At 41.9% G+C, this 12,614-nt stretch overlaps 1 protein-coding gene across 2 annotated transcripts in view; it reads left to right on the top strand.

The window, feature by feature from the left end:
- The window catches only part of dhx15 (DEAH (Asp-Glu-Ala-His) box helicase 15), a 35,474-nt gene extending 23,454 nt beyond the window's left edge, over nt 1–12,020 (top strand). For both annotated transcript variants that reach the window (XM_050066752.1, XM_050066751.1), the window contains exons 8-14: nt 80–229; nt 717–825; nt 6,281–6,472; nt 7,499–7,621; nt 7,705–7,895; nt 10,754–10,923; nt 11,388–12,020. In XM_050066752.1, coding sequence (XP_049922709.1) covers nt 80–229; nt 717–825; nt 6,281–6,472; nt 7,499–7,621; nt 7,705–7,895; nt 10,754–10,923; nt 11,388–11,505 — 1,053 coding nt within the window. In that variant the 3' untranslated portion in view covers nt 11,506–12,020. The remainder of the gene's footprint in view (nt 1–79; nt 230–716; nt 826–6,280; nt 6,473–7,498; nt 7,622–7,704; nt 7,896–10,753; nt 10,924–11,387) is intronic.
- Nucleotides 12,021–12,614: the final 594 nt, after the last annotated feature.

Consider the following 12,614-nt stretch of genomic DNA (forward strand, 5'->3'; position numbering starts at 1 on the left):
ACTTTTTTTTTCTTTTACCTCTACTCGCCTCCCAGATTTTCTTATTTACCTGAAATGCATCTTTCCCTTTTCCTATCAGGTGTATAACCCACGAATCAGAGTGGAATCCCTTTTGGTCACAGCCATCAGTAAGGCCTCGGCCCAGCAGAGGGCAGGTCGTGCTGGACGAACACGCCCAGGAAAGTGCTTCCGCCTTTACACAGAGAAAGCTTACAAGACAGAAATGCAGGTAAGAAACAAGACAGTCTGAAAATGGTTCGAAATTCTACGAGATATTTAATTCTCACATTCTTCAATGCCACAAGCACTTTGTATTCCCCCATAGCAGCCCTCAAGCCGGAAAAGCTCTCTATTATGCAATATTTGCTCTTAGAATCCATGATTCCCAGTTCAGCTGATTTATAATTCCAAGAGCTCAGTGCTGAACCACACTGCTGCCTCCACCCGTCCTCATAACCCGTGCTAAGGAAACAGCCACCTTGTGACAAATGAACCCGAGGAGGCCTAGTTCTCTACTTTAACAGGCTAATTCTTTCACGTCACGCTGAGTGGCAAAGGGAATTTTTTAAACAAGTTAAATAGCCCTTCAAATGCCCTAGACTCCCGGGCTCTGTTCAGGTTGACATATGAGCGACGCATGAGGAGATAATAAGTGCCCTGACTAATTCATTTGGAATTGTTCCTCGGGTTTGTCTCATACCTCTTACCTGGCACAGGACAACACGTATCCAGAGATCCTGAGGTCTAATCTGGGCTCTGTGGTGCTGCAGCTGAAGAAACTGGGTATTGACGACCTGGTGCACTTTGACTTCATGGACCCACCAGGTTAGTATGAAAAATGACTAACCTACTTGGCTTAGAAAGACACGTGTTTATTAGGGCTGCATGACATTGGTAAAAACCTGACACTGCAATTTTTTTTTCTTCTGCAATATACATTGTGTTGTGAAAAAATACAGAAATACTTTCCCCAGATGACTTAAATAGCTGTATTTGCAATTATTGGTGTAATTTTGAAGGCAAGTGCATCTACAGAGAGAATAAAATGATAATAATAATAATAATAATAATAATAATAAAAGCTTTAGATTTTTCTGAGGTGGAAGAGGGGGAAATATAGTAGTTTCATACACTGTTTGACTCACCATGACATCATTGTATTTATATAATGCTCTCCTATCAAGCCAGGCTGGGGCTGGGGCTTATCCCAGCTGACATTGGGCGAGAGGCAGGGTACACCCTGGACAGGTCGCCAGACTATCGCAGGGCTAACATATAAAGACGGACAACCATTCACACTCACGTTCACGTCCATGTCTTTGGACTGTGGGGGGAAGCCGGAGTACCCGGAGGAAGCTCACACTGACACAAGGAGAAAGCGCAAACAGAGGGTTTGAACCTTGAACCCTCTTGCTGTGAGGCGACAATGCTAACCACTGCACCACCATGCCGCCTAAAATCCGGGGCCTCCCTTATGCTCCTCCCCTTCCAGACTTGCAACTTCAAACCGTAGTTGGGAGACCTCAGGCTTCTGCAGGCTAAGTCAGTTAGCTTTAGCCTAGCTCATAGATGGCAAGTCTTGGGTGAAGCATGATTGGGAGATGCCATTATAATGTTTATTTCTTCTGTGCAGCAAACACAAAACATCTCAAGTTCCAGTATATCAACTAGAAAGGGTCATGTGAGGGTGAGTGTTGCGGACACAGTCAATCTCATGCTTTTCCGAAGCCAGAGCAGTCAGACTCACTGTGTCCTTGACCCTCACTGGCCCCGTTATTGAAATTTTGTACACACACATGCAGGAGAGTTACTTCGTACAAAAAAAACACCGCCAGACTATGTCCCATACACCTGTAACCTGTCTTAAAGGGGAAGGCTTGGCAGTGCGAACACTGCGAGTTTTCCTTTTGTATCAATCAGCAAAAGTTGTTGCATGACATGTTGAGTGAATTTGCTGAGCTTAAAATTGCACATTTTAAAGCTGAAACAATGTATCATGCAGCCCCAGTATCTAGTGTTGCCATGAGAACCGATACTTCGGTACCAAGTTGATGCCAACATGCAAAAAATACGTCATTACCTGTTAGTTTGTTTTTCCGGTACCGTAAGTACCGCATACAACTTCATGTCTTAAGTGTCGAGGTCTTTGTCTTTTTGCTGTCATATACCAGCATCGTGCTGCACTTGGTACACTCGACGAAGCCGACACACACATCGTCAACGCTGATCACTCACATGTGCGCGGCCAGTGGCGCCGTCTGCCCTCCTTAAAATTTTTGTTTTGTTTTGTTTTTTTCAGCCACAGCCATACATTCTTAAAATGCCTCTCTCTACCACCAGTGACCCCGTGTCACCAAACTAACCATGACTAAAATCTTAAATGTTACAACTTTAATATCAAATAGCATTGATATTTTGATCAGTGACATATGAATCAATACAAGAGCAGTTACAAAATGCTTTAAAATCTACATTTAGTTGAACTGTCGTTTCATGTACAATATTAAATCTGGGTTGGCTGTGTCACTTGGGAGCTTGAGGAAGAACGACAAAGCAAAGATAAAATGATCTTGGCAGATATCAAATGCTGCATAGTGAATGTTTGGAGATTTGAGTGTAAGCGCTCTGACAGACATGGATTACACAGTAGTCTTATGCAGTTTTTATGAGCAGTCTGCTTTAAGTTTAGATTAATGCTGTTCAAAGTGAGAAAGGAAGAGTGATGTGTGCAGTTAGTATTCTGGCTGATCAGTCCATTCTGGTGTCTGTCGCTGTTTGCATTTCTTATTTCTTGTACATCTGAATCATGCTGGATCTAGGCCAAAAAGCAGGCCGAGTCTCAATGAGGCGCCAAGTTATGGCATTCTCCAGGAGAGTGTGTGTTCCCGCAGAGACCACCCCTCCTTTCCCTATCCTTAACCTCACCCTCCCTCCCCCCCTTTTCTCACCATAATATAGTTTTCATCTCACCTCTGAGATTAAACCCATCTCTCCCCGTCCACCGTGGCAAACGCCATTTTGAGAATGAAATTGGTTACATCAATAGCGGCGCTATCACCTTGGCTATTGCCTTCCCTTTATATTCCTCCAGTGAAACGTGACTGACCTCCACCACCACCCCCACATTTCTCACAAAACGCAAGGGTAAGCGTCAACATATGGGATTGGCCTTGTCGGCTGAGTCTAACTGGGAACAGTGGGGTGAAGGGAAAGGGGAGGATTATCTTTTATTTATTTGATCCACTCGTGGCAGAAGGTTTCTCCTAACTAGCTCCTGAGCACGTGGAAGCCAGAGCCAGTTTCCGTGCAACCGATGAAGTCTGCTTTGAGTCTGTGAGAGTTCCTGAACATGAGCTTTATAGCATCTAGTTACAGTGGATCAATTTTGATACGCTGTGTCAAAGGCCCACCACAGAGTAAATAGACAGGTCTGAGAAGAGTCTCTGGAGACTCAAGGAATAAGGGATGAAACAAAAGTATTACACGAGATTTTAAGGTTGTTTTTTTTGGTCGAACTACTTTATTAATCAGTGTCTGGCATGTGTTAAATCCTGAATGGATACACAGGTAGGTAGGGCTGGGCAGTATATCAGTTTATCAAGTATCGTCTTATGTGAATACTGAACACAAAGTAAGCGTTATGCACTGCATTACTTACATACTTACATATGCAAATAGGCAAAATTTTTGCATTAGCGTTTTCCCAAAGGTTGAATTTTCCAACTTCTGGTTGATTCTCCTGGTGTTACCAAGAATCAGAATTGGATGACGTATGTATTATTGCGGCCTGTGGGCATTCAGAGCTCTAGACTCAACGTCAATACTGCACAGAGGCAAAACATAAATGAGAGGGCTCGGAGAAAAATGAGGGAAGCCATAGGACGACATGGTAAGATCTAAAATTTGCGTGAATGATTTTTGTAAGCTGTTTCATAGAGTTGCTTCTGAGCATAATAAATGAGTAATTTTTTAATCGTCACTTGATTCCGGCTATTGGTTGTACTTTACTGCGAACCAAGTTAACACTAACGTTAGCTTTAATTGCCTTAGCAGAAGCATTAGCGCAGCTGTTCTGGGCGAATATTTGCCAGTCCTGAAATACACCCCACCAGCCGTATTTTTGCAAGTAACCCCAGGCAGAAATCTGCCCCACTGATGATTATTTCTCAAAAATGTCACTGTGTAAATATTTTGTGATAGAACTAGTAGCCAACCCTACAACATCCCAATATCGATATTGAGGTTTTTGGTCAAAAACATTGTGATTTTTTTATTTTGTCCATAGGCAGATGGACATTCTTGTATTTGCCACAATCTAACACCCTGGTTTGAGGCTACAGTGCTTATTGTGGTAATGCCATGCTGACGTTTGTTTCATTTTGTTGTTCCTTGATGTTTAAATTTAAAGTCAGATGAATTTGATTTCAGTATTGTCTCCCTGATGATCAACAATATCAGCCTCAAAAGAAGGCGGCTTTTTCCATTTCAGCTCGTCCATGAGCTCAATGGGAACCTTGATTTTTCCCTTTACTGTGGAACGCTCAAATATGTAGTTTATTTCTCTCTTTGCCCACCTCGATCCTGGCTCACTAAACACAGGAGCGACAGCGCGAGCCAGCCAACCAAATGGAAAATCCAAAAGAAATCAGTAGCGATTTACACAAGGACTTGGCTGGGTGGTATTCATTTGCCTCGTGACATTTCCAAAGAAGTACCTTTTCGAAGCCAATGCGGTTTAATGTACCTTTAGCCTTTCGTCTCATTGATTTGGCCCCTTGGTTAATATATCGGATTCTTGTGTGTTGAGGCAGTCAATACTTAGTTTCTGATGAGCTGCTTTGTGTATATATTGAATTTCCACACTGGTTCATCATGCTAGCGGTTCTTGGAAATCAGATTTTCACCTTTTGTCTAGCCCCACACACGCCATTGGTGTGGTAAGTAATATGGCCAGCACTCAATTGTGTGTGTGGTTTTTTTTTTGTTTTTTTTAAAGTATGTTTGATGCCCCAAATCAATATTTGTTAATCATAAAAAAATGCCTCCCTGCTGTTTGAAATTGAATTTTTTTGGGAGCACTTGAGAGAAATGAAAGTGAACGAGTACCGCAGCCCGTGCTTGAAGCTAATTTTCAGTTAACATGCAACTGGTCATTAGGCGTCAGCTCTCGGGAGCCAAAGGTCAATAATTGCATCTGGAGGAAAAATCTTTTAACCAAACGGTGGAAGCCTTTTGTGTTGAAGCATTAAGTAGAAAGTTCCCCTGTAATTGCATTAGTTGTTTAGGATTGCCTGAGCGGAGGATGAAAAATGAGCTCTGCCATGATTACTTCTGCGCTAAGTTGCTGTCTAGCGTAACTCTGGTCATCACACATGGAGAGCCTTCTCATTTTGACTGACCGCATGTTCATCGCCACCAAAGTCTCCCTTTGTCTGAGTGTCTTTGTCTTTTCTTAACTCACATTTGTCTTCTATTGAAGGTCCGAGAGCTCCTTCGTTTTATTGGCTTTTTCCCCCGAGGACTTTCTTTTTTTTTTCTTTTTTCTTTTTTTTAGGTTTGGGTGCTCAGGTTGCAGATCTCCTCCTTCACTATCTTTAATGAGTACTCATATATGAGAGTTTTGGAAAAAAATCAGGTTTCCTCATACTTAGAGCCAGTTCAATTGGATTTTAAAGACACAAACAGGCAATTAGGTATAATTTTTTAAACGCTCGACCAGCCAAATTTCACATAAACCTAATTGTGACAGCAAAGTGTGTTAGACCATCCTTTAAGTAGTTTATTTTGATCCAGTGTTTAATGCCAGGTTAGACAAATGTATTACTTTGTACCTGAAAAGCCAGAAGCAAGAAGGGAAGTACAGAGTCATTGCTATGGAGATGATACACCATCTCGTCTAGTCGCATTGGTGTAAACTAGCAAGTTTTCAGAGTGTCACAGACTGGGGCATTGCAAGTAGCTGCAAGTTTCAACTCGTCTCATGGAGAAAAAACAATCAAATGGCTTTATAATAACCCGAGCCCAAGGTCACGTATTCAAATGTCTCAATCTATCCGACCAACAATCTAAAACTCAAAGATACCCAGCTGTCATGAGTATAAATCAGTCCCGACATGCATGTGTGTGAAAAGGCTCCAAATTGTTCTTCCCTAGTTTTGCTGCAGTGAAAGAAAATGACACTTTTGGAAATTGTTCTATCACCGTCATCTGTGTGTGTTTTGCCCATGGGCTTGGAACATAATTGTTAATGGCCCATCCCCTCCCGTTCTGTCTTCTCCAGCCCCAGAGACCCTGATGAGAGCCCTGGAGTTGCTGAACTACCTGGCAGCGCTCAATGACGACGGCGACCTGACGGAGCTGGGCTCCATGATGGCAGAGTTCCCCCTGGACCCCCAGCTGGCCAAGATGGTCATCGCCAGCTGTGAATTCAACTGCTCGAACGAGGTCCTCTCCATCACTGCCATGTTGTCAGGTAATGCTCAGAGTGTGTGGGTCTGAGCTGCTACTCTTTCCATTTCCTGTGCTCATGGACCGAACCTCAGAAATGAGCTAAGAGGAAATATTCAGAGCAGCTTCTTTATCTTTGCATTAAAGTATTTGCATCATTTGACCCTTCTTTTTGTTTTAGTTTTGCAATCATGATCATATTTGAAATCTATATGAATTATAGATAGACCCCAGAAGTTGAAATTCTCAGAATAAGTGCAGTCTATACCTACTGAACTTTACTACAAGGCAAGTCGGGGATAAAGTCAGTGGTGTCAGCTATTATTTGTGAGGAAGGGGGGGAAATACTGTACATGTCTGTACAAAATGTATAGGTGTAGCTGGAGCAGCACCAGCATGCTACAGCAGTAATTGCACTTTGGGCTTGCCAAAGCAGAATGCTGCTCATTGAGATGAATCTTGACGCCTTTGAAGGGAGTGCGAGGGTCTTTGAGAGTGGGGAAATGGATTTAACTAGCTGTTTGGACGTGGTGTGCACTTGAAGCAGGTGTTTCAGGACGGCAGTTTTTTTTCTTTTTTTTTTCTGCTGAGTTCATTAGAGTAAGCAGCGAAAGTACACCTAAGAATGGTGCCGCCACAGCAACCAACCATGAGGCTTAAAAAACACAGCTTTTACCCATTAAAGCCGCAGTTAAGCAGGTTTGACATTAAGCAAGTTCACAGAGGGGAGACGGCAGAACAAGAGTCCTCTGGATGAACTCTTCGCCACTGATTTATCTCGCTTCTGTATCACGTCTATAGGATGGGTGTCATATGTTTGCTGTATCTTGTATAAAGACATACTGTACTGCATCAGGAGGGAGAAATCCATCCATCTCCCCTTCTCTCTGACCCTCCTCCTCTCCTTTTCCACCATAAACACTTCACAATACAGTGTGCCCTGTGAAGTGCTCTGTGCCTCTCTTGAGCTGAGGCCTTGTTCCTCTCTGTGGGATTTGCTTAACTTATCCCTATGGGCGGCTGTGTTGGGGCCTATACCAACCTTGTTTAGTCCCACAGTGCTTCGTCCGACCCACGGAGGCTAAGAAGGTGGCCGACGAGTCCAAGATGCGCTTTGCCCACATAGACGGGGACCACATGACGCTGCTTAACGTCTACCACGCCTTTAAACAAAGTGAGTGGCCCTGTCATGCACACTGGTATCACTAGGCAGTTCTTTATTTGTCCTTAACACTACACTGCCCTTGTCTCACACAGACCACGACTCCACTCAGTGGTGCTACGACAATTTCGTCAACTACCGCTCGCTGATGTCAGCAGACAACGTACGGCAGCAGCTGTCCAGGATCATGGACCGCTTCAACCTTCCGCGGCGGAGCACCGAGTTCAGCAGCAGAGACTACTACACCAACATCCGCCGAGCGCTGGTCACTGGCTTCTTCATGCAGGTTAGGGGTCTCTTCACTCAGGTGTTGCACCGATGAATAACACCAGGCTCAGGATAAACAACGACCACTCAGTGGTGTGAACGGCTAATTTATTTGTCCCTGATCAATATATAACACATGGCAACAATCACAGAACTATATAAAGATCATATAACGTATAAAATATATAATTATTACAATTGGCAAATAAAGTATTAAAAATTATTATGTATCAAAAGGTATTTAATTAAATCAAACTAATTATTTTCTACAGGTTTCCTTAACTACAAATATCATCTTGAACAAAATATAATGTATCTAATTTACATTTACAAAGTACATTGTTTCTTCCTTCTATTTACATGCCACCAGTCCATACCCGAATGTTTTATGTTGCTATGGCAACAGGTTGTGGCTGATGCTAGCGTCAACTAGCTAGCTTATCTCAATGGTAGGGATGGGTACCTAAACTCGGTACTAAATTAGCCCCGGGGCTAAATTATCAAAGATTGTAGTATTGATAAGCTCTGACATTATTGGTTCTTTTATCAGTACTTTTACACATTTTGCTTTAATTCATTATCATCCTGCAGCCTTTCATCTGCGCCCTGTGCCACGGTTGAACTCCTCCATATACACACACACATCCACACACCTTCACGACACAGTAGTCAATGAACAGCCGAGCGGCCGCGGTGGAAACAAAGTGAAGATAACTCAAAAATTACTCGAATTGACGGCAGCTACACTCATTACTGTAAGTGCGGTTAAACCTTAGCAAGTAAGAAGCCATACTTTATCAATACATCAGTCCTTCCAGAAAATCGCTATCTTGCGATTGCAATAATTCACGCAAACACAACGAAAGTCCGCAATATTTGCAGGGGCTTGCAATTTTTCAAAAGTCAAGCCATTTTTACGCTTTTTTTAAAAAAAACCACACATTTTCCGGAAAAGATTGGAAGTCGTCGCGCACACGATGTCATTTGAAACGTCATCAGGCGCGTTATCAAATGTGCTAATGGCATTGCAGTATGGAGAAACGTTCTGTGTAGACATCAGAATTTGCACTGTTTAAATGTATACAATATGTGTTGAATGTATTAAAATGTTATGTTTACAGATGATGTAGCTTTCATGTTTTACAGTCACATTATCTGGTTTTAGAGCTACAATATTCACTATTTTTTTTTTTTTTGCAACATTATTGGAGTCCATGTTTTGAAACTAATTAAAAGAAACTAAAGAAGAGAACTATAAAAAACATTTGCAGCTATTTTTGTAATATTCAGAATATTTATTATAGCAAGTTATTACGTGACTTATTTTTTTGGAGGTAGTAATTTGAAAAAGAAGAAAAAATTCACATTTTCTCCTTTTGTCATTTGTCACAATTTCCCGCCAAAAAAATAAAACAAAAAGGCCGCAATTTGTATCGCAATTTGTGACAAAATTCAAGGGTTTTTTGGCTGCAAATTCAAGTTTTTTTTGCCGCGAGGTCCTGGAGGGACCGATACATGTATTCAGACAGTGATATTCAATATGCTCTGTCTGCAGTCTCTCATCCACCGACACTAATGTTATGTCTTACACAAGGACAGCACGCTAGTTCGGCTGATAGCGAATTGTTACTAATTAGCTAAAATGATTGCTGTCTGTATGTAGACTAACTTAGTTTGACTGTTACCTTAAAATTGGGCAGATACTTTTAAACTTAGCTGCTGGCTGAGACAAACAGCCCCCCCCCCCATCCCGTCCCGTCCCGTCCCCCTCCTCTCTCTACCAGCGCTACGGACTAATAGATACCAAACTTTTAAACTGATATATTTTCTAAAAAGCAATTATTTAGAGATGAAAAAGAACCGATAAAGTACCGAATGGATAGGGAGTATCGATAAAAGGTACACTACTAATAAAATATGTAGAGGAAATTTTTTTCTAAATTTTTGAAGTTAAATGGAGGGGGTCGAAATCTGTCAACATGAAGGAAATTGATGCATACATGCTAGGCAGGACAATATGTGTGCCACACAGGGTAACAGGAGCATATTGTGTTTGTATTATGCTATGGAAGTATAAGTTTTGAACTTGCCAGCCTAGCTCTGACTTTTAACTTTAAACGGCCCCAGTTTGTGTTTTCTTTGTGTGTTATTTGTGCAGAAGCAGCCTTTATATCCAGCTCCACTGCTCCTCTGTTGCTCATTGAAGTTTGCTCTTGTTGAGTTTGATTATTTGAAAAAGAAGTGGGTTTTTTTGTGTGCGAAAAAATACAGCTGAGATGTTAATTGTAATGGATAACCGCCTTTAAAGTACACACACACACACACACACACACACACACACACACACACACACACACAGAGCTGCTTTGTTTTAAACACATAAAACAGAAATGAAGTCAATTTGCTCCCGGCTCAAGGAAACAAACGGCATTTCGCAAGAAGCCATTTTCGGGGCCACCTGAAACAAGCGACCTGACAAGTTGAATTATGGTGTTAATATTTAAATATTTGTCAACATTAACCTTTATCGTGGAGACAAATTTGCAGCTCATGTTGGAGCTTTCACAGCATTTGTGAGATCATGTCTTTGTTGGGAAAGGCCTTTATTGAGACTGATTGCCCTGGTTAATCACACCAGCCACTGCAGCATCTACAGAGTGGGGAAAAATCGCTCACTGCCCAGTTCCAAACAAGTTTGTCTTCAGCGTCAGGCAGCTTTTGTATTGAAATATTAATAATTAACTAATGAGATTTTGATTGGTCTGTGTAGTTGAATTAAAGAAGGGCTAAAAAAGTGTGTATAGTTGATTGTTTTTTCTGTCTTTCTGAGTTTTTTTCACTGGCACCGACCCTCTCCTCTCTCTGTGGTTTGAACAGGTCGCTCACCTGGAGCGCACGGGCCATTACCTGACAGTGAAGGACAACCAGGTCGTACAGCTGCACCCTTCCACTGTGCTGGATCACAAGCCGGAGTGGGTGCTTTACAACGAGTTTGTGCTCACCACAAAGAATTACATCCGCACGTGCACTGACATCAAACCAGAGTGGTGAGTTTCAGTCGGCAGCTACATTTGTAATAGAAATTAAATGTTTTAAAGATAATTACCATAATTATTAAGAAATGGTCATTGCAAAAGGTGGTTGGAAGTGATTATTTTATTTTGAAATCTTGGCACACATCACATTGGCTTCCTGGATCTGTACAGATTAGTTATTGTACCTGATATTTTACAGTGTACAGAGAGACCGGATAACAATAAAATGACACTTCTTTGATCTAATAAGAATAAAATGTCGGCCTCACCAGCGCAGGCTTGTTTGCTCACACTTGTGCCGCAGCAAGCCGACTACCTGCGTTTCTTCTCCTCCTTTGTGACCTTCTACAATTAAGTATCAAATTTGAAGAGCCGGCTCCGGCAGTCGCCGTGTGAATATGGAAGAACAGCGTTCTCCCACATGTAAACACTGAAGACAATTTTTGTGACTAATGTTTACTCGCTTTCTTTCCTAGGCTGGTGAAAATTGCCCCGCAGTACTATGAGATGAGTAACTTCCCCCAGTGTGAAGCGAAGAGACAGTTGGAGCGTATCATTGCAAAAATCTCATCCAAGGAATACACTCAGTACTAAGAAGGTTTGCATGTGCTGCAACAGCATCCTCGGCATCTGTACAAAGTAAAACCTGAACTTATTTGAGCTGTTTTGTTTTTTTCTTACCACCAACAACCTCATTTTGATTTTTTGTCTCACTGTGTGTAATGTATTTTCATGATGACTGATGAATTGTGTCCTTTAAGGGCCACCGTGGGTCATTTTTTTAAGCCCAGAGGGTTAAGCACTACCAGAGATGGACTGTAAATGAATTTAGTCATTAACCATTTCTGTTTAAAGCATGATAGCTCATGTACATTTCAACATTCCTCTTTAAGACATCCGTATTAAGCCACAGCCCAGGATTCTTGGCTGTTGTCTTGCTTCTGCTGCTGAAACGGCATAAATCCATGGAAGCTTTTGATCAAATATAATTTATACTGTATTTTGATGCGGGCATAATGTATTGTTCTCCTGTCACGGAGATACTAAGAGGGGCATTCTGGTCACATTTCCTGTTGCTGTTCAACTTAATAAAATTGACTTTGTAATAAAACATTTTTCCAGTGTCAGCATTAAAATAACAGGATAATCTGCGCATAAACTTTTCACTTAACCCTCGCACACACACATGAACTGAGCAAGCACGTTTTGACCTGCCAAATCCAGCTCGTTTCCTGGCTCTTCAGGGAAGTTAAATCTTCTTACTGGGATATTGATAGCTTCAGAAACAGTTGGAGTGAGGGGGAATGTTAATTACAAATGTTTCGGAAGAAGATCAGTGTGAAATCCCTGCTGTGCCGGAGCCTGTTCTGGCTGTACTGCTTTGTGTCAGCGCCTCTCTAATGTGGAAGGTAAAGCTTGCATTTGGGAGATGAATAATTCGAAGCACCACAGTGAATGAGAAAATAGCCCGAATAATGGTCAGTGACATAAGTTGAATGTGCATTTAGTTTTATTAAAGTCAAACCGTGGCTGTCAGGTTAGTGTCCAGCACCAGACTTGTAAAAGTTCCATGGCAACGAGGAAAGTTGGATGAGCTCGGACAAACTTTCTTGGGAGGCTTTCCCCTCTCATTCTGTGGGTCAACAACTAAAACAAGGCAAGCTGCCTGTGAGTGGCGGAGCGTGAATTCCATCAAGAGTCTG

This window comes from Epinephelus moara, chromosome 17 (genome assembly GCF_006386435.1).
Source record: "Epinephelus moara isolate mb chromosome 17, YSFRI_EMoa_1.0, whole genome shotgun sequence".
Classification (NCBI taxonomy): Eukaryota; Metazoa; Chordata; class Actinopteri; order Perciformes; family Serranidae; genus Epinephelus; species Epinephelus moara.